We start from the raw sequence: 22,585 nt of genomic DNA on the forward strand, positions 1-22,585 counted from the left end.
TATTCCCTGTTATTAATGTTTATGGACAAACTTCATTTCAGAATTTTCAAATTAACTGTCACGTGGTTCATCTACTGATGACCAAAGACATGCAGGGGCCCCCATCCAAGACTAAACACTGTTGTATTAAATGAAATGAAATTAAATTAAATTAAATTAAATTAAATTAAATTAAATTAAATTAAATTAAATTAAATTAAATTAAATTAAATTAAATTAAATTAGGTTAGGTAAGATTAAATTAAATTAAATTAAACTAACAACACTTCGTCACAGGTATCTGGAACGGAAAGATATCGTATTTGACATTAACTTTTCACATATTTCATCCTGCGGGCCAGATTGGACCCTCTGGTGTGCCGTATGATTGACACCCCTGGTTTAAATGATCTGAAATAACTGAAGTAAAGATCGCTTTTCATGTCGCAAATGGCACAACTCTACCAAATATAGAGCAGACGGATATGAAAACCTGTTCACCTGGGTCTTCACTGATGCCAACCAAAAAAACAAATCATAAAAGTCTGAGTCTTTTGAGACGGGAGGTTATTATTATTATTATTATCATTATAGGTAAACACATTCCCCCATTGAGTCATGTGAATAAAGCGGGAGAGATGACCGCTGTCAGTAACCATGTCACATACACTGTGTGTGTGTGTGTGTGTGTGTGTGTGTGTGTGTGTGTGTGTGTGTGTGTGCGTGCGCAGTGTATCTGTTCCCTTGCGTCTGATGCTTTTTATACACACCTGTTGGAGATGTCTGTATCCGTCATTGATCATCACAGCAGGAGCACAGGATGTCCTGTCTGCTCCGTCTATATCTGATCTACACAATCTTTCCCTCCGCTGTCACCGTCGGTTTGTCTTGGTTTTTAGCTTGGCTGCCATTCCCTCGTTTTCCTCCTCCTCCTCCTCCTCCTTCTGTGTTTTTCTCTCGGTGTCTACACTGCTCAGTAAAGAGAATTTGGAATGATTCCGTGAAGCACTGAAGGTAAAATAGGTTGTCTTTGTCTTGGTGTTATGCAATAAGACTCTTTAAATGTTTAATTTTACGTAGGTGACACTCACATCGTCTGCTTCTACTTTTTGTAAAGTGTTGTAAGGACGTCATCCCTCCAAACTTACTCAAGCAATAATATAATTCTAATCCTATCAAACAAGTACGAGTGGGTACACTTTTTCTCTAAATGTAATATTTTTCTTAACTAATCTTAAGCTTAATTTTCTAAAAGTAAGAAAGATTTTGTTTGTAATTGCTTATATTTAGTATATTTCACTTGTTTTGAGGCTGTAAAAAGTACATTTTTAAGTAATCCCATATTAAAACCAGCATTTTATGCTTATATGTAGTATATCCAACTTATTTTGAGGCCGTAAAAAGTTACTTTTTAAGTAATCTCATCTTAAAACCAGCATGTTTGGCTTATTTTAAGCCTTCCAAACACCTCTGTAGACATGCTTATTTCTAGATTTAACAATTTTAATTTAATTAATTTTAAATTATCTTGCTGCATGGACAGATAATTTCACTTGTTTTGAGTATATTTTCCCTTAGATTTAGTGTTTTTATCTTGTTTTTAGACCCCCCTTTTTTGCAGTGTGGAAAGAGAACTTGTCTTGTAACCGGAGGGTTGCCCGTTAAATGCAGAGAAAGAATTTTCCTAAGGGATTAAAAAAGGAGGAAAGGAAGTAAAACTCTTAACCTCAAATGTACCGGCCAAGAAACAAAAAGACAGAACAATTAGAAAGACACAAAAAAACAAAGGTTTCTGACCCAGGTTCCATCAAAATATCAAATCTAAACTCTTAACCAAGTGAGACAAAACTAACCAGAAACTCACCGACCAAACCCTACACCTAACCAACTGATACTCACCGATAAAGACACACAACTCTAAACAAAAAGACTAAAATAAAAAAAAAACGAAAACAAATCCCACCAACCACGATTCCATTAAATATAGTTCCACCGATCAACAAAACCTGTTCTAATTAGGTTTGCCAGTCAACCGTGTCACAAACTCGCGTTGCGCAATGGCTCCTGATTGGAATGCAGGCATTAGTAAAAAATAATCAGCGACACCTGTGTTTTCCAAACGAGCACAATACAATATATTGTCTCATTAGCACCATGTGGTGAGGCAGACAAACCCTAAAATGAAGGATTTGGATATCCTTCATTTTACCGTTTCTTTATTCTGCTTAACTCTGCTACATATATTGAGCACTAACTTCACATTATAAGAATAATAAGTGTATTTAAAATTCTCAATCTCATTGAATGTTGTGTATAATTGGATGTTTTCCAGGGCTGCACACACTGACGACTGCATATACATCCCAATGACAGATGACGGTAGTTAAGAGAAGCAGAAATTCACCCGCCTCTGTTATTTTAGCGAGTTTACTTTGGACTCTTAGATGGGGGGGAAAAGGGTAACGCATTACAGTACAATATGGGACCCTGGTGTTAACAAATGGCCCTTCAGAAACAGCATGGACCAAGCTTTGTCCAGCTGCTGTTTCCCTTCAGTGGACGGATGAGCGGCAGCTTTCGTGGCTGTAAATTTGCGGCGTATTAATCATTTTCCGGTCGTGTCGTTGGACAGTCATTCACCTCGGTGAGTGGTTTTGTTTGAGGCACTTGTCTTGCCTTCGCATCGCTCTTTATGTTTGTCACAGTCCTGAAAGACGCCGGGGTCAGAGGAATACGGCGCAGTATTTCTGCCCGGGTGTTGGACTGTGACCTTTGCTGACCGGTGAAATATGGAGTTGCTTGTTCTCTTACTCCCTGACTGCACTTATAACAAGACATCATCCCATTGTACTTATCATGTTACTCTTATCTACACAGAAAACGCAGACAATCTTTTTTTTGACATCTTGAAAAGTACACGCGGCATTGACGCAGGAAATGTCTCCAAAAATGACTCCAACGCTGTAGTACATGTACCAGGCCTGTAAGTGGCACTGTGACGCGACACCAAAAACAGAGAAGAAGACGGCGATTACAGATATCAGAATTTCTCCTCCCCTTATTTTTTTTCCGAAGTCTCTGAGGACAGCACGTGTTCCAGTGATGTCTCACGTCTTTTCAGGTTGACTTTAGTTGCTAATAGTTAGATGCCGATGACCATGATAAAGACAGGGACAGTTCATGGCGGCACTAATGACGTCATCGCTTTCCTAACGTAGCTGTCTACACCAAAACACAAGGGCGGCGTTTCGAGATCTATCCACTCTGGGACCTGCTTTCAAAAAAATACCATTTCAGGTTTGCCAAAACGCCGTTTTATGATAAAAAATAAATGCGTATTCACCTACACCTGTTTCCATGTGGACGGCCCCTAAATGTGAACTATTTCTCGTTATAACATGAGAAAGAGATCCTTTTTTTCCCCCCCTGCTTTAACTCTGTCCATTTATCTCTTCAAATCCGTCTGACTGTCCAACTATGGTCATGTTTTTGCTGACTGAATTGACGAAAGCACCATCCAAAAAAAAAAAAAGAACCATTAGCCTCTGTAATCTCGATAATGTCAGTAATCAGTGCCTTCCACCTCCCGGCTAACTATCATTGATGGTGGTGTCGGCAAATAAAAAATCCCTGGAGTGATTCATTCCCCCCCCCTCCCACCACACATTTGTCCTTTTACCTTGTTTTTCACGCTAATCAATGCAGTATTTAATGTCGTGGCTTGTTTTCCCGATACCGGCGCCTCCTGACAGAGAATTCTGCACAGGTTGAGACACTGTAGTGACGGCGATTTGTGGAGGAACCTGACTTTTGTGCCCCCGGAGCTGCCCACTGACCGACTGTGCATCTGTCTGATTACACCCTGATAGTAGGTGGCTGGGGTTATGGGGCTAAAAGTCATGACCATGGCACAAAGAGGGAGAGTGCGGTTTGTCAAGTTCAATAAATTCAGGCTTGCAGGCGTAAAACAGAGAAACGAAAGAGAAAAAAACGACTGCCTGCATTCATGTTTCTGTAATGATCTGGTCGCCTGTTTGACTCGGTGAAACTGGACTGTTTCAAAGCCTTGATTTGCTTTGTGATCATTGTGTTTTCGCTTGATGTGATTTTAAAAAAAAATAATTAGCTGCTGAGTTTCACACGGAGCTTTAACCAGATTTCATTTTTCTTTCTTGGCCCATGAAAAGAGTAGTTTCATGATTGATCGTACACACACACACACACACACACATCTTTCATATTGCAGTCTTTCTCAGGGGTATGTCACTTCCTCAGTCGTCATGGAGATATGCTTATTTGTCACGAGCTAAATATGGACAAAATAGGTCATAAACAAAGCAGCTTTCGTGACAAATGGCTGAATGCATTTATCTGAATGTGCTGAGAGGAAAAAAAAAACTTGAGCTCAGGAGAGATTTACTGGGCTCACACACAAAGTTCTGCATCAGCATCTTTACCCGTGTTTCCACTGAGTGGAGCGCTTCGATACGTGTATTTTTTGGGGGGGTTCCATTAGGAATAGTAAGAAAAAAAAAAAAGACTTTTAACTGAGTCCTGACTTTTTTGCAATTAAAAAAACAAATGTAGAGTAAAAATGATTCCTTTTTTTCTGCTAAAATAAAACATTTAAATCAATCAGTAAACCATTGCCTTGTAAAAGACAAGAAGCTTAGCTTTTGATGAATCCACGACAGGTTAGTCCAGCACCAACCTTGATGAGCTGAAAAGCACCTGAAACAGACAATTTAATCCCCAATGTCAATGGCGTTGTGATGATATTGAGGCAAATTAAAAATCCTGACCCTCTTCGTTAAAAAAGGTTAGACTGCTGATAATTACGACTCAAGGTGAAGGAATCAGGTTGGCACATAAACAACCCTGTAATAATACATGTATACACATTTTATGTCAGGAAACTTTCTGGAAAAATATGATAATAAATGTTTCCAAACAAGACTTTATAGTTCCAATCGTAGCAAGTTACAATTTTAAGGTGTTGGTGTCAATCTGACTGTTTCCTTCCTGCGTAATTTCTCACTTTATTCTCCTTGTTGTGTTTTGTTTTTATGGAAAACTATAAAAGCGGGCTTTTGTTTTCCACCATAAGATGTCACTGTTTGATGGAGGTCACGGTCACATACTCGTAACAAATGATTAACTCCACGACCCGATGAAGATTTTCCAAACCTGTACCACGGCACGTAACAGCGCTCTGGCCCCGGAGCAGGCACATCCATGCATATGCATTCACACACAAACAACAGAATCAGGACATTCAAATGCAACGTTTGCATGGTTTTTTTTTATCCTTCCCCTTCTATTCTGGATTTCTTCTTTTATTTTTTATTTTTTTACATGAATACAGAAGCTTTGCATTATCAACATAAATAAACTCAAATAAAACAGCACCCTGACCTGACCTGCGTGGAAAGTAAATATCAAAAATGTTCCATCTGATGTTTGTAACATGCTGCCAGAGGCAAATTGCTGTTTTTTTGGGTTTTTTTTGGACTGCACCACTTAAGCTGTTATGCTCATCAGCTGCATCCTCTTGACAATTGCTACTCTGAGACCTTTCAGGTCCTTGAAGTGACACATCTGAAACACCTGTGGCTTTACTTTGTGTCATTTCATGTCACATATTAGTCACACTGGCGTGGGTGTGTGTGTGTGTGTTCAAGTAGCTTTTGAGAAAGTTTCAGGATAATACGCTATTCTTGCAGCAATTATTACTACATTATTAAAAAGATAAACTAATAATAAAACAGGAGATAATTGATATCAAGACAATCATATGACACATCACAGAATCCCTTAAGTGAAATAATCCCCTTAACGGATGTTGAGGAGTATGAAAGTGGAGGAAACCCACGCACACACGGGGAGAACATGCAAACTCCATGCAGACAAACGTGGAGTCATCATTACTAGCCGTGAGATTCCATGCAGAGCAATGAGCGAGTTAAGTTATCTAAGAGAGAGCAAATGATGTGATGCCTGGAAAATGCAACTTCCAATATCTCGGTCTCACCAAGAATGGCTTGACCAAGCTCTCAAGGACAATCACTCTGCCAGATCTAGAGCGTTCTGCAGGCTCTGTTACAAATTGCCCTCCCATCTTGAGCTGTGTCCGCACGTTCGGACCTTGAATTTTAGAAAATTGGTCCTGGAAAGTCCTTGAAAAGTCTTTGAATTTGATGTCAACCAAGGTGTGGGAACCCTGAGCAAAGCCTAGTGTTCATTTTTTTTGGCAACTTTGCTGCACTGCATACAGGAAGTGGTTCAATCTCATGTCAGGACTGACATTGTGCACAAAAAAATGCCCACCAAAAGTTTCAGAAGTGAATTCTACTGCTACCTGATAAACGCTCTCCGGTAATAAATCCAGTAAAACTTCCCTTAATTGCTTGTATTTTGCAATGTTGCACAGTTTGTAATATTGTGTCTCTACCCTGTCAATTTAATTGGTGTCATAAAACATGTGCATTGCCGTCGTGCGTGGACACCAGGCTCTTTGTTGTGATGAAGTAGTTTGAGGTTTTTAGTGTGTGAGAAATGGGCTCTGGGGGCCTTTTTGGGGCTTTGAAAGTGTAACCAGAACTCCCTGAGCAATCTCCTGCAGTCCCGATCGTTTGACCTTTGCATGGCAGATAATTCCAATTTAAAACCAGCTACATGGGAGACAAAGGGAGACACTCGCGAGCCACTAATTGATGTCAATTGCTTGTATGTCAGAGAAAGACGAATAGAGTGATGAATGAGGAGAGGGAGAGAGAGAGTACGAGACAAAGGCTGACTGCAAATAGCATTGACATGTTGCAGGGAGTCTGCAACTGAGTTCAGTTGTTCATTTGGTTAAAAAAAAAACTGTAGTGCCCATTCAATATGTGCCAGTTTTTTTGAGGAGGTGGCTCACTTAGGGTGCCTTGTTGTTCCAAAACCAGGGGCGTTTAATTCTCCCCTAGATCAGTTCTAATTCGCTTGTGTGAACACAGCACTCTCTGTTCCGGCGAGAGTCCGCCTGGAGATGGTGGTCTCAGCTGGGTTGTAACCGCACCACGTAGCGTAGTGTATGCAATTCATGAGACATTCATAGATAAATGGTCTGAATCCAAACCACTGCTCTCGCTCTCTCTCTGTTATGCATCACTCTCACCCATTCACACACACACACACACTGCCATCAGGGCACTTCAACTGTGGAGGAGAAACCACCACGCTTCTCGCTAATTGATCAATGGAAAAATTCCAGGAATGACAAAATGGTTCATTAGTATTTCAACATTTGTATTTATTTATTTATAAAAATGGCAGAAAAATCCAAAACGAAAAGACTTTGAAGTAAATGAGTAAAGTCGGCAGATGTTGAATTTACTTCACAAATAATGCATTTGCCACAATTGGACCGGTAAAAGGACAAAGGTGTGACATTTCTTGTTCTGGATGATAACGGAGGCTCTGAGCTCCTCGGGGGTATGAATATTATTAATCTGGAGTTCGGCAGCTGTAATTTCTCCTCCTCTCTGTCTAAAAGTTCAAACATCTCCGGGGGGGGAAGTGTTTGCTGAGTGTCATGAGTCACGCCGAGTGTCTCAGAAACTCAGAAAAGTGCCCGTTCATGAGGTTTGACTGACAGATCTGAGCGTGTTGTTGATGTTTCCCCCGTTTTCAGGCTAATCGCTATTTAGCGTTTCAGAGAGCAAACTTGAAATTAGCCTGATTGACGACGTTTTAACTCACTCTTGACATGTTTTCACTCACTCCCAACATTTCTTTTTCATGTTGTATTAGAAGCTCTTAATGATGAGGGAGAAATGTGAACGTGTGCTTTGAATCCTCCCCTCGAGCTTCAGCGGCGATGGAGGCTTCAGAATTGTTAAAATAAAAGTCTGTGTGCCGGTTGGGAATGTTCCCCTTTTTTCCACCAAATTGTTTCGCTTAATGAAGTGATGGGTGCTAGCGCTGCTTTATTTTGTACTACAAAATAAAAGCCACTAATTGAAAGCAACACTAACTGCCGAGCACATTTCATTTCTTGTAACTAACGCACAATCAAAGCCTCCTGTGAAGCTAAACTGGGAGAATCGTGATTTTGAAGCTTATTAAGTCAATGTGGAAATTAGCATTGAATTCTCACTTGATTTAAATATGAATAAATATTATATTATCTGAATATAATATATTTAATAAAGAGTAAATATGTCTATTCACTTATTAGTCTATACCTTATTCTGCTCTGCTTCACAGATAAAATGGAGAATGGAGACGTTTACCAGCGGAGGAGAGGACAACCTGCGGGCATCCTGGATGGACAGGAAACGGAGAGTAAACAACAGGAAGGAGCGCAGAAGATGGGAAGTAGCTGGCGACGCATTCTCCTCCTCATCCTTGCCATCACTATCCACAACATCCCGGGTGAGTGCGATCAGGAGGTCTTAGCAGTGTTCGATATCATTGCCGCTGTTTAGAGAGTGAACAACGTGGTTTTTGGGAACGTTGATCAAAAGATGGGAATATATCAACAACTATTGGATTCATTTACATTAAATCGTGGACAGTTCTGCTAATAAAACGGATTTGTGAACAGCCTCTGGGAGACTTTAGCATGAATGTGGATTGATAAGCCTTTAATCTTTGAGTCCACAGAGAATGTGTGGCTTTTTTTACTCACTCTTTCGGTAATAACTGTTATAGTAGTTTTTCCATCTGTCTGTTTCTGAAAAAAGGTGAACAGATTTTTGATTTCGATTTTCTGAGGATGAGGAGTTTATGGCCACAGGGCAAGTGGAAAGGCTTGGAACCGGAAAGTTGCCGGTTCAAGTCCCCACCAGGTCGAAAGGGCTGGGATACCCCTGAGCAAGGTACCCAACCCCCCTTGCTCCCCGGGCGCTACTCAGTGTGGCAGCCCACTGCTCCTAATTCCAGGATGGGTCAAAATGCAGAGAATAATTTCCCTAACGGGATTAATAAAGTATCTAAAATTAAATTAAAAATTATGGCCATAGGAAGAAATGATTAGATTTTGGTGGTAATTCGGAACAGGATCCCTGAGGTTTTCTTCTGGTTTGAATTGAACTCATTTCAGGAGTGCTGGGAGTTTCAGAAACACTGTGTTGAGACATTTTAAGAGTGGTACTGAGGCTTTTTTACATTCGGTAAGGAAAATGCTTTTGCTGATTTTTATTTCCATTTTACAGCATAATATAGAAATATAGGATTTTTGGATTGTATAACATTTTACATTTTTATTTGTCCGATATCCGTTTCAGTGATTTCAACTCCCATCCCTTGAGCAGTACTAGCTGTATTATTCGGTGGTTGGTGATGGATGGCACGACAGACCATAAAACCAAACCAAAACATAAACACACACCTCACAAATGACTTTTTCTTTTTATATTTGTGAATAAACAAGGCTGCACCATTGTTATCAGCGAAGCCACTATTTCAGTTTAATCTCTGCTGACACATTTCACGACTCCATAAAATGAATTTCTTTAATATAGCTCCTTTTTAAATCAACAGAGTGTAAAAATAAAATTTGACCCTTTATTCCAAAACGAAAGTGAAAGTCAGACATATTTATTTTTGTTAATCTGACAGATGGAAACATGCCAGAATAACAACAGGGTGACCTCTACTGCACAGCAGCTGCAAAGCTATCGAATATTTATGTCCGTTACTGACCACAAGCAATAATTCCCTTTAGTTAAATAGGAAAATCCAAGTTGGAAACTGGAGCTGTAACAGTAAAATAAACAGCATCCTGGTAAATAGTCCACCAGTATCAATGTATAATGGTTTATTATATTTTGATTAAAGTGTACAGAATGGAAGGAATAAATGAATGTTTTAACCCTTTGACAGCGAGTGTGTTGCAGACGACACATTTGCACACGTGACGGTTTGTGTTACCGGAAAAACCCCAACAGTTTCTGAAAGCTGAGAAGTTGCACAACAAAGCCGACGCGTGGTTATTACGGTAACTTCACTCGCGCTGTTGCAGGACGCCGGCGAATCAGCCTCTTTGTCGACAGACCCTGTTTTTGGACATTGAGAGACTTTAACATTTTAACATGCAGCAAATTGTAAATAGCTGCCAGATATTGAAAGTTATTCTATTAAAAATGGAAAAAAGCACTTAGTTAGGGGACATTTTCTGGCCCTTTTGTGATTAGAATAAGTTAAAAAATAAATTCCTTACATGCGTCACAGTCTCTCAGCAGCAGCTGGTGTGGCCTACACATACACTGTAAAAAAAACAACACAATTATAGCATGGATTATAGTTATTTATTGTTATTTATTGGATAAATAACTGGGCCTGAAATAAGCTCCGGCTGCAGACCAGCAAAGTTTAATGACCGACTATACTGTATATACATATATATGTATGTATATATATATATATGTATATATACATATATATATGTATGTATATATATATATATATATATATGTACATATACATATTATTTTTTCTACTTTTTAATGAAGGCACGATCAGAAAATACAGGAAACAGTCAGACCTCTCTTGACATGTACCACACCTTTAACGCATGTGTGTTGCTTTATGCTAAATTATACAACACTTATACACACAGTGGGCTGTTGATGTGATGCCACGTCGCCTCTGTAATGTTCCCGTTTAATTAGCTGTTTGTTTGTTCTCTCCTCCAAGTATGATTTCACTGCATTAGCACGGCGTTGTCATGGTGAAAAAGTGAAGAATAAAAGTGGACTTTTTCTTGGCCTTCAGCAGTAATGGAAGTATTGGAAATCGGGAGAAACTCTCTGCTGAGAGCCACACAGTTCATGCTCGGGTTCGCTCACTGGATGCAAATTCTCATTTGATTCTTCACTCGGAAGAAGTTGCTTGAATATTTATGGTGAAGAAAAAAACAAAAACAACAAACGCATACAGGTCGTGTGAGTCTCTCGAGGCAGTAAATCTTGTCGTTATCCTAACGCTAATAATTAGACTCCTCACCTGTCAACCACACATGAAGCCCAGGGAGCAGCAGCAGCAGTCAGTGTTTGTTTTTTCTCCTGCTCGGTGATGAAATGACAACAACTCGGAGCAGAAATAAACACGATATAAAAAAATCATCGGGGAAGCTAATTAAACGGTTACTGCTGACATTTTCTGAGAGCGACTTGCGAAAATAGGAGGCGATTAACATCAGAATTCCACTGTTTTACACATCATAGAGGTTTGAAATGTGGGGTTTTATGGATATTTGGACGGGGATGAGAGCGAGTAGTTGATGTGCGTGTGTGTGTGTGAGTGTGTGTAAAAGTGCTCTTCATCCCACTGCGTTCAATAAAATATTTCCCCATAGTGTTACTTCAAAAAAAATCTTATCTGATTTGTATCACGTCTGCAGGGAAATAAGTTGCTCTTGATCCACTGTAATACGTTATATATATATATTCTTTTAAGACTTTAACATGAAGTTTTACTTTAACTAAATGCAGCAAATATTCACTCGTACCCGCGTTTAATATGATCCCAGCCAGCGCATCAGGGTTCTAGCTAGCGCATGGTAGCTTAGCGATGTGCGGCCGACACACAAAATTGTTGCGCTAATTTTCAATCAGCGTAGCGGTACTTTGACTGTATTTACTTGTGTTATAATGCCAAGAAAAACTTTATTTTGGGCCGGAAAATCAGGGAATTCACACCCTAATGGCATGTTTCCACTGACACAAGAATCAAGCCGAACAGTGCCGAACTGTAGATCAGCTAAAAAGACTCAATAATCCTAAAAACGTGGGTTAATCGCCAACAACTGCCAAGGCAATGTCTAAAATCTCAATATTTAACACAGGAGTCTGGTGTATTTAGCGGCATCACAAACCCTGCCACTGTATTTCAGTCCAGTCAGTGACTGTATCAGACGGAGCCGTGTAAAACGAAGTCTCAGTCACACACTGCCAAGAAATAACAATTACCCATCAAGAATATATGGTGTAAAAAGAACAATTTTCCCCTTTGAGTACCCTTAGAATAGCCAATTTTCCCCTTAAATTTAAAAATCCTGGCTTGAACCCTGGACGTTGTTTGGCAGCAAGAAAAAAGGATCAAAATGCACTTTCCTTTTCTTCATTCTTGTCTGTATTATGCCGTGCTATGATATTAATTGCATGTTTAGCCGTCGTTTTTCCAAATTGGTTCATTTAGTGGAACAAATTGCGGCAACATTACATTTTCCAAACGAGAAAATGTGATGTATTCTGAAAAAAAGCTCTTTAATCACTCAACACTGTCACATAAAGCAGAGGAGAATTAGGCACTGATACAAAGGGAGAAGTTAATGAATAAAAATGTATTTGACTTTTTCCTCAACATTGGTTTTTTTTTCCCGCCCACGATTAAACTCGGAACGTCGCAATTCGTCACCGCTACGGTCTGTTAACGAGAAAACGAGGTCTGACTCGTTTGATTGATTTCCATTAGATTGCGACGTTATTATATTCATATTATGGGATGGCGGTTTGTTCCGGGAAGAGTGTGGGGCGAATGTGTCGCGCGTCGCAGCGAGTTTCACACGTTTTGATGAGATGATGTTATGTAAAGAGTGATTATATCTGCATTCCTGTGTGTGTAAACATGGTGTTTGTGCGCGTGACAACGACATCTAATTAAATCATAGACATTAAGTCTGTGATGGATCGAGTGTCAGTTATCTGTGATGGCGTTCGAGTTAAGCAATTCATTCATTTGTTTGCACAAAGTCTGGAAAGCCTATTTTAATCATTACTCTGTGTTCTTCCTTTTCTTTTTTTTTGACAGCACATAACTGTGTTGGCACAAAGTGCCTTTTAGGCTCCTTTTTGAAGTGCATTTTCACCAAGTAATCATGTAATTCTACCCTCAGCTGCAAACACTGAGGAGCTGCACTCTGTGATAATCCCATTGTTTGATTTAGGGAGGATGAAAAGAGCTCTTTTACATAAAAAAAAAAAGAAAAAAAGCAGGGAACTTGTTGCATCGTTTGCCGCTGAGAGAAAAAAAAAAACCCTCATCAGTCTCTTGAGGAGCTTATTCGCAGCCTGTGGTAAGTGCTCTTCTTTTTTGGCACGGATCGGCCACAGTGGGGATGGAAGGCCTCAGCGGCATGCGTGTTCGGGCATCACTCTTCCAGGCGAAGAACACAAACTGCATAAGAATGTGCACCCAAAGCTTTCGAAGAGGCTCTTGATGCCGCGGCGACAAGTGCTTGGTTGACGGCCGATCAAACCGCGCGGGAGATGGACGGTGGTCTTTTCACCTCAAACACTCGGTGCACGGCGCGAGACTTTTGAGCGAAACGAGAGGAAGCAACACTTTGGCAGGAGAGCGAGTGATTACACGGCGAGTCCATGTTATTGTCAGTTTCTCACATTTTCCTGCTTTTCCCGCCAATCTCACACGACATAGGGCACACACTCACACCTATGGTCAGTTTAGAGTATCCAATGTACCTAATCCCCATATTGCATGTTTTTGGACCGGAGAACCTGGAAAAAAAGCCACGCACACATGGGGAGAACATGCAAACTCCATACAGAAAGGCAAGAGTGCTAACTACTACACCAGGGGTGTCCAAACCTTTTTTTTAACCAAGGCCAGATTTGATAATGTGAAGATTTCCAGGGCGTCCAACGGCAGTAAACCTTACATACAGATGCACCGTCTTTATAATCATTTTTAAACGGCATTGTAACCAAATTGAAGCCATGCAGGAGTCAAATAACATAACGACAACGAAATAGACAGGTGGGTTTAGAACCCAGGACTCTGGAAAATGATTTTAGATTGTGGACCAAGTAACTGCTCGGTGGCATTTAACAACAGATATTATTTTGCCAAACTGAAGAGGATGAAAACTGACTGACTAAAGTGAGTGAGAGAGAGAAATACTATTTAAGGCTACGGAAAGTGCTCAGGTTGATAATGAGGGATAAAAACATGATAAACAATGGTTCAATTCAGCATCGCAACTTCGCGAAGGGACACCGTGTTCCTATTGAACGACAGCCAGGCGTCTTATTAACATATCAGTAAATGTTCTCTACTCCTGACTTCGGAGGAGTAAAACAGTCGAGCGTTGAGAGATAAGTGTGTTTTACTCACTGGATGAAAATGAAGGGCATTAAACAAGACGCAGAGGAGAGGAGAGGACGATAAAAACGAATACATTTCTATCTCTGTACAAAACGGTGACAGAATATCAACTTTTATTTATTCATTTCTTGTATTTTTCTGCTCAGACACTGAACCTCTTGTTCAGTCCGAGTTGATGGTCATTGGACAGACCGACGTTGCTACCGTCACACGGCATTGATGATGATAGTGTTGTTGAATAATGTAACGTAGAGTATTGACTGAATGGGGTCAAAAAAATGAGTTTTAAAAAGAAGAGGAAGAAGAAAGGATCCTGGTGTTTTGGATGTTGACAAGTCATCGGTGTCCCGCTGATACGCCGTCCTCCTCTTCTGAGGTGTCTCTTTCTTGTTGACTGTCAGTGGGAAGCCAGGAAGCTACAGGTTCGGTTTTGTTTTAATAATATAACAGTTCATCCAGTATTCACGTCAAGAACCCTGAACCCAGTTTTGGAGGAAGGACTTTGGCGTAGTTTGGTGGATCCGCAAAACGCTCCCAAATCCCCAGCATCCCCATGTAGCGGGAGATACAGCTGTTGCTGGAAAGACCTTAATCTTAATCCAGGAGAGCAGACGGTATGTTGTTTTCCACCGGTCGATCAGACGGCAACGTAAGACGACTGTGATGATGTTTTCTTGGTATTTTTAGAGTTTGCACTCTGAGTTTTAAAAACTTCTCGTCTGCAACTCACGTGTCATTCAAGCGCAGAAAGCTCCTACTGGGTGCTTTTGCCGAGAACCCGCTGTGCATCGTTATCAGACGTAGCGACAGGCGTTGGGATTGGGATGAAGTGGTCCTCGACCCGCGGACGTCTGCCTGAGCAGAATTAAGTTTGTTGTTGTTGTTGTTGCTACAAGTCTACCAATATGATACTGAAGAGTTGTCCGTGTTCCTTTATGAATCACCTCATGGGGGCGGGTGCTTCCTGTTGTCTTGGGATTTCATCAGTGGAGGATTCCAAAGTCTTGAAAAGCCCCCCGATGCTTGCTCACTTCTTGTATCTGTAGCTGAGGGGAAGTAGCAGTCGTCACATGACTGAACTATCTGGCAGCTTGTTCTGTCGATCTGACGACACTAACACACACACACACACACACGCACACTCTGACCTTTTCCACTCTGATTTTGATCGCCGTGTACTTTAAGTTTTCCTGACAGGCTTTTGCAAATGAGACACACGCAGTATCAGAGGAGAGGGACACCGCTCCGAGTGTGTACACGGAGTGAAAGTGAGAGAGCAGAGACCGCGTCTGCACGATATTAGAAACCTTCCGCGATGACCTTCCGTCACGCTCGTGCTGAATGTCGATCCAGGCCAGTGTTTCTCAATCCTGGTCCTTGGAGACCCACTGCCGCGCATGTTTTAGATGTTTCCCTGCTCCAACACACCAGGATTGGGAGACACTGTGTTGTTGAGCGATGGTTTCTCCAGGTTGACTTTCTTCTCTCCTCTTTTTTTAGCGTGTCCCTTGTCAGGTGGCAAATCAAGAGTTGGGTGACTCCGTATTAGTGACATCTACAGGTGGATCAGGGAACTACAGTAGTCTTCACGTGCTCGAAACGACGTGAACACTCTCTGGCATTTCTTCTGGTTTCATGTGGGCGGAGCCATTTTTCCGTGCTGATTTGTCCACTCAGATTGCCGTACAAAATTATGGCTCTGAAAGCTAAGGAATTCTTCTCTCTTCTCTCTCTATCTACTATCTAACATACAAACATCATGTAAATGTTACACACGGAACCTTTATGAACCTCGATTATAAGTGATCTTTCATAGATGGGTCAGTGATATCATCATATTCTTACTTTGCTTCTTCATGATTAGGAGACAGCTCAAGTTAAAGATGTCTGAGGAGGACACAACCGCTGCATTCATACTCATAAATCCTCCTCTGGAGCCTCCTCTCTCCTTGTCCCCTGAAGGTGCATTTAAGGAATCCTCGATGATGGAGAAGGAGGAGGAGGTGGAGGTGGAACTGTTTCTGGTTCACTGGAGGAGAGAGGACATGAGGAATCATAAAATAGAGGGAATTAAAGTGACCATCGCAAGATAGTGGATTAACATGCAACTGTTGTGAAAGTGAATCTGGGTTTGTGATGGACTTAACTTCCCTTTTTCTCCTCTCCTCTCCTCTCCTCTCCTCTCCTCTCCTCTCCTCTCCTCTCTCTCTCTCCTCTCCTCTCCTCTCCTCTCCTGCTGTGCTGGAGAACATACTGCGCTGGTATAGTTGGAAACACACATCATTATAAATGTGTTGTGTGAGACTTCTGCAGACTTTAGAGCAGACACTTCCCAGCAACCCCCGAGATGCGAAGGAAGACCCGTTTTTATATTTGCTCACAGCGAGGCGGCATCATCATCATCCTCATCATCCTCATCGTCATCATCATCATCAGTCGTGTACGTTTCACAAGCGCTGCCTCTGCAGATGCTTTTTTTGGGGGCGGCTGACACTTCACACTTCACTTCACTCGTAGCTTTCATGCACAGAAACATTGCCCAAGTCGAAGTGGAACTAGTTTCTACTCTGAGATCGAGACAGAGAGAGAGAGGGAGAACAACATCCCAGAATAAGATTTCTTGTCTCTGCACTAATTATTTATTCTTATTGTGTGTATTTTCCTCTGCAGAGGGCCTGGCTGTGGGAGTTGGATTTGGAGCCATTGGAAAGACTCCGTCTGCTACGTTTGAGAGCGCAAGGTAAATGTTGTGCTTAAAGTCTTTTGTTCTTTATAACAATGACGATAAAGAAAGTCTGGCACAGCAGAGAGTTAAGAGGCTGAATCCTGGGATAAGGTGTCAAATTCAAATGATTTCCAGATTGATATCCAGTATGTCTGATATTAGGTAAACACTTTGGTTTAGTGACCTGTGATAAAGGGTTATAAATCTGTGCTGTGTGCTGCTGACACCTAGTGGTTACTCCACCACCTTGCAGGATACACTGGTAGCTCTTAGGCAGGCGAACGTCTGGTACTCGTCTGACCTCATCTGGTGATGTTGGGAACAAACTGTAGTAAAAATATTAATACAAATAATAACCTTTGCCGGAGAGGTCGGGGTGTTTTCCTGAGTTAGTTAAGAAAATAAAGTTTCTACTGTATTAAATTTATTTATTTTCACTTGAAATCAAAAGATACTGAACAAGTTCTATGGAACAAATGGTCTGTTGCAGAAGTAAAGTGTAACTCAATGCAAATATACAGGATAATAGAATAGAATAGAATAGAATAGAATAGAAATACTTAATTCATCCCCAAGAGGAAATTGTTTTAACATAGCAGCAATACAAACAAATATTATAAACATAAAATGTAAATTGTGCAACAGTGGGGGAAAAAATAGTGCAATAAGTGGCAAAAAAAAAAAATTTTTGTACTAAAACAACAAATAAAACAACAATATTATAAACAAAACAAAAGACAAACATTTAGCTTCTGTAAAGACAAAACAAACAAATTTCTCTATTCTGTATCCTCAGATAAAATGAGTAATGAGTAAATATTATAGAAATATAGAAATAATATATAACAGTGGTTTAGATGTTCCATAGTGTGACAAAAGGCAGTTAAGGATCTTTATTTTAAATGGATCCATAACAATTTGGACTGTGTGATGTGCTGCTGACATCTGGTGGTTATATATAGGTACTGCATTCCCTGATGAAGTAACATTTTGTTGTTGTAATGAATCCTTCAGAAATTTGGCCATCGGTATCGGCATCCAGAATTTCCCAGAAGGCTTAGCAGTGAGCCTGCCACTCCGGGGTTCAGGGGTCTCGACATGGACGTCCTTCTGGTAGGAAAGACAACAGGGAGTCCAATAAATACAAAAACTCAGGTTGTGCCGATGTTTCAAATTCCAATGTCTTCCTCAGGTACGGCCAGTTAAGCGGAATGGTGGAGCCCATCGCCGGGATGTTGGGCGCCCTCGCCGTCGTCCTGGCAGAACCTCTGCTGCCGTACGCTCTGGCGTTCGCCGCCGGCGCGATGGTCTACGTGGTCGTAGATGACATCATCCCAGAAGCTCAGCTCAGGTAAAGCCAGAATAAAAACGAGGAATAACGCGCGGACGTGCAACGACGACTCACACTTTATTTTGTCTTTTTTTTTCCCCTCCGTTTTTGCTGCTGCCAGTGGAAACGGTAAGCTCGCGTCGTGGACGTCCATCGTGGGCTTCGTGGTGATGATGTCGTTGGACGTGGGCCTGGGCTGAGGTCACCAGAGCTCGTTTCAAAAAAAACAAAAAAACAAAAGGGACCAAATAACGTGTGTTTTACTTCTTACTGTTGCTGTAATTGAGAATTTGAAATGCAGCAGTTTTGGTAAAACACGTCAGGACGACTGCACTTGAACTCTTGACCTTTCATGTGTAGCAGAGATGCTTTTTCAAATGAGCTCAGGATCGCAGAGCTACTCGATGTTTTATGACACTTTTTTTTTTGTTTTTTGTTTGTTTCTTTTGGTTTTTAATTTCCTCTTGAAGGTAATACTTGAACTCTGGTGTTTGATTTAGTTGATTATGGGAAATATTTGATTCACTCTGAAAGCAGAGGCAGATTATGGTGTCATGAAATCAGAGACTTCATCCAAACACTGTGTTCTTGTTCTGACATTTATACGCTTTACGTTCAGTTAATAGTTCCAAAATGGACTTGTTCTCTTCCGCTAACATTTGTTTCCCTTTTAACTCTCTCCTGCCACCTACAGGTTACTCTGTAGAATCACATTGTCTCTAATTCTTGAAAGTAAATGCTGAATTACGTGTTAAGTTATATAATTAAACAACCATGTCATCCTCAGGGGGCGGGGTTATCTGACCGTTTTTGTATATCCAGGCATTTAAAGGACGTGTGTAGGATTTAGTGGCATCTAGTGGTGAGGGTGCAGATTACGTCCAGCTGAAAACCCCCGACCCCCTTTTTTTGGACGCGGTCAGGTCATGTTCTCCAGAAACAATGTTTGTTTTGTCTTATTTGTCATCACAGTGGAACACGCTTCTCCGAATATCAAGTGCTAATGGTAGCTAATAATGTAACAATGCAAACGAATGAAAATGTAAAATAAAAATTAAAGTTTTCTATGGATGTTAGTTTGTCACTACTGCTCAAGAACCAGAAAAAACGAAATATTCCCTCAGTTTCTTGTTGATTTATTGCCCTTTAAATAACTCACGCTCAACTTATACAATGATCGCACAAAGTCCGGGTTTCAAAAAACGTGTCTAACATTTGTTTTTTATTGTTTGTTTTAGGTTAAGTGTTAATACAGGTTTATGTTTTTCTTATTAGGCAGTGAAAACTATTCTGAGAATTGGCAAATTCATACAAACGAACCCCGATTCAGTACAATGAAAACTTTACTTCTAACTGTATCACATGATGACCATGTGATGGATGACCTTTCAGCTCCAGGCAAAGTGCTAACATTCAACCAGAAGCGCACACACACACACTGTTTATCCTCACATTTAATGCACATAAACAACAGGAAATGTTTAAAAACAGACAAAAGAGAAACAACCATTGGCTCATAATCTGTTAATAAAACAAACTCTGTGGCTAAAACAAGAAAACTGAATGTACGTGACGTGAGTGCAGCGGGTCACCGAGCTACAGAGCGGTGGACGGGGCGGGTTTGTGCTGCAGGAAGTTGAGGAGTCTCGTCGGCATCTCCAGCTCCTCGATGCGGTGGATCTTGTCGATCTTCTTGAGATGCTGTCGGACGGCGAGTCGGCAGTGCAACGTCAACGCTTTTGGGTTTGCTACAGACACAGAGAACGAAAGGTAAAAACAAAGACACACAATCATTAAAAAAACACACAGATTTTTTTGTGATGTAGGTGTGTAAGTGAACAAGATCTGACTGTGGCTTCATTATGTTGTAGTCGCCGGATCTGATATCGGCAAAAGGACTAAATTCCTTTAGACTTTACAGGAGGACTTCAGGTTTCTGTGTCCCACTGATTGTGGTACTCGGACAAGGAAGAACTTTTATTTGACACACACAGACGATACATTCCCTAACTTTGGCTCATGCTTCAGTTGGAAGTTCTCAGAAATAATAACGACTAAATTTCAGGGATAAGTCATGGATTCTATCGATGAATCTATCATTTTGTTCTGAATTAGTTGTGAAGCCTGTTTGCCGTTAATATTACGACGCCCTCAAATGTCCTGTTTTGTCATAGAGAAGCAAAGAAACCAGATGTCTTTGTTTCTTAAAACATGAAGATAACTTCCCTCCCTTTACACACAGTGAGATTACAGAGCCGATGGTTTTCAGATTTCCTTCGTCACCTCTTTCCCGCAGAAGCAGCTCCACGGCCTCGTTCTGCTTCGTGGACTTCTCGATGATCAGCGTGGGGAGGTAGACGTTTGCGCCGAAGTCGATGAGAAGCTGGATATACTCCACGCCGCAGCCGCGCCTGAAGCACATCTCCAGCACAGTCTTAGGCTGCTTGATAGAACGCAGCAGCTTCGCGTCGGTGCAGTTGTAGTCGGGGTCTGCGCCGTAGAGGAGCAGCAGTTTGAAACACTCCATGTGTCCATAAACGGCGGCCAGGTACAGCGGCCCGCTCGACACCCTGGCACTGGAGGTCCAGACCAGGACTTTGGAGCGAGAGTTCACCTCTGCGCCATGTTGAAGCAGTTCCTTCAGTATCTCCACGTCGCCCTCACGAGCTGCTGTGAGCACGGGGGAGCAGTTGTTGCACGGGTTCCCGTTGGGGTTGGCGCCCGCCCCCAGGAGAGCTAAGACACAGTCTAGGTATTTCCCACGCACGGCTGCAAAGAGCGGCGTCTGGGCCTTGACATCCACACTGTCCACTAGTGCACCATGGGCGAGCAGGACCTGCAGACAGCTGAGATGTCCTGTAGACACGGCGGCGTGCAGTGGCGTCCCTGCAATGCCCCAACCACCTCTGCAGTTGATGACTTTCTTGTAGATTTCTTGGCAGAGCATCTCATCGAGGGCTGTGTCATTGTTTTGTAATACCGCTTGTCTGAGCAGGAAAATCTCTAGGTTCCTTTCTTCTTCGTCATGAGTTCGTAAGCCGAACATAAGAGCTGCTAAGAGACGTGAACAAAATACACAGTTAACTGGACATCACATAACTTGTTTGTTTGTTTGTTTTGCTTTACAGAGATATTAAACCTGTGTAAAGTACAGTGTGGCTTTTGGATGAGGCTGAAAAGTTGCTAGAAAGCGAAAGACAACAGGTTTCTGAAAGTTAATATTTGGCACAGTCTCGAACAGCTTTGCTTTTGTGCGTGAGAGGCTGAGATATACAAAGGAGGAAGCATTTTAGCCCGCTATCCTGACAATTACACTGAACCCTATATGTAGAAATGTACATTTTAATGTTAAATAGTTCGCCCACTAAAGTACACAACCAAATAACATCTAATTTTTGCTCACTATGAATAATCAAAGTGTCCTGGTAAATTCGGCGTACAATTAATCCCTTAATTAAGCAAAATGAGTAAGTAAAGTTAACATTTCTGTGACTGTTGACACTGGACGGCGTCGTCCTGACTTAAGTAGGATGAGAAGAAAAGACATTTTTTTCTCATTTTATTGGATTAAATTAACGCCGAACGAAAGAAAACGCTGATTTAAAAGTAATTGCCTGTTAAAGAGTACATTATTGCTTCCTATTGCATCTCGATTTTCACGGTCAGTATAACGTTCCGTATCTGGGTTCGTGCGCGTTATCCATGTAGGACAGATTTAACAAATAAGACAGCCGTGTTTACACACAGTTCGACATGAAACGGCACATTCTCGGTACAAACATCGCTTTTCTTCGTCTCAAACCAGTTATGGGACGATAAAGAGGTCATTAAAGTGTGTTTTCTTCGTGTTATTATTCGCTTACCTATGATCTGTCATCAAAAGCTGCTGCCTTCATCTTCCGCTTCTTCTTTTCCGTGTTTGGTTTGTGGATTATTCACTCTACTTTTGCGCTGCTGCCCCCTGGCGTCCCGCCGCTACAATTGCATACAGCCCATCCCTTCATCCATTATCTACCGCTTTATCCCCCATCGGAGGGTTGTTGTACCACATTGTCCAAAACAAAATCTCTCATCAGTGTCCGTTATTTTACAAAGTATTAACGAATAAAATGAATAAAAATTGAATAATTAATTTACACAGACTCAAACAGACAAAATAAAAATACTATTTTCTCATTTTAAAACGTAACTTTTACTATGAACAAACATGTTTCTTATTTCATTACATCACACAGTTTTATTTTATTCATTTTATAAGATCAAATTAAATTTACATTTTTAAAAAGTAATTTTTTAAATGTGACCCACTGTAAAAAAAAAAGATAGTATTTTGAGGTAATTCAGTTGTTTTTTATTAATAAATTGTTTAGTTAGAGAAGTAGAAGGGGGGTGAAACAATATTATTGCTGATTAATTGTGGATAATAATCAGTGTAAATAAAT

The 22,585-nt window shown here is 41.0% G+C and overlaps 2 protein-coding genes across 4 annotated transcripts in view; one reads left to right on the forward strand and one right to left on the reverse strand.

The window, feature by feature from the left end:
- The window catches only part of LOC122759103 (zinc transporter ZIP11-like), a 91,343-nt gene extending 72,124 nt beyond the window's left edge, over window positions 1-19,219 (forward strand). For both annotated transcript variants that reach the window (XM_044013656.1, XM_044013657.1), the window contains exons 6-10: window positions 8,227-8,394; window positions 16,759-16,828; window positions 17,828-17,926; window positions 18,006-18,164; window positions 18,265-19,219. In XM_044013656.1, coding sequence (XP_043869591.1) covers window positions 8,227-8,394; window positions 16,759-16,828; window positions 17,828-17,926; window positions 18,006-18,164; window positions 18,265-18,343 — 575 coding nt within the window. In that variant the 3' untranslated portion in view covers window positions 18,344-19,219. The remainder of the gene's footprint in view (window positions 1-8,226; window positions 8,395-16,758; window positions 16,829-17,827; window positions 17,927-18,005; window positions 18,165-18,264) is intronic.
- A 114-nt stretch (window positions 19,220-19,333) lies between these two features.
- Window positions 19,334-22,071, reverse strand: LOC122759105 (ankyrin repeat and SOCS box protein 12-like). Of its 2 annotated transcripts, none has more exons than XM_044013659.1 (3): window positions 22,007-22,071; window positions 20,427-21,194; window positions 19,334-19,891 (listed from the first exon to the last, which is right to left on the reverse strand). In XM_044013659.1, exons 2-3 carry the CDS (start codon window positions 21,187-21,189, stop codon window positions 19,740-19,742), a joined length of 915 nt encoding a protein of 304 aa, XP_043869594.1. In that variant the 5' UTR covers window positions 21,190-21,194; window positions 22,007-22,071; the 3' UTR covers window positions 19,334-19,739. The 2 variants fall into 2 exon arrangements, with proteins under 2 accessions (XP_043869594.1, XP_043869595.1); XM_044013660.1 differs by having other exon boundaries at window positions 20,427-21,197; window positions 22,007-22,060.
- Between the last annotated feature and the right edge of the window lie 514 nt (window positions 22,072-22,585).

The sequence above is a fragment of the Solea senegalensis genome, linkage group LG18 (genome assembly GCF_019176455.1).
Source record: "Solea senegalensis isolate Sse05_10M linkage group LG18, IFAPA_SoseM_1, whole genome shotgun sequence".
Taxonomy (NCBI): Eukaryota; Metazoa; Chordata; class Actinopteri; order Pleuronectiformes; family Soleidae; genus Solea; species Solea senegalensis.

Bases quoted from the DNA above. Each gene is read 5' to 3' on its own strand.
- LOC122759105 (XM_044013659.1), bottom strand. From the start codon at position 21,189: ATGTTCGGCTTACGAACTCATGACGAAGAAGAAAGGAACCTAGAGATT. The intron at 19,892-20,426 runs GTGACGAAGGAA...CTGTGTCTGTAG, and splicing joins GCTGCTTCTGCGGGAAAGAG to CAAACCCAAAAGCGTTGACG.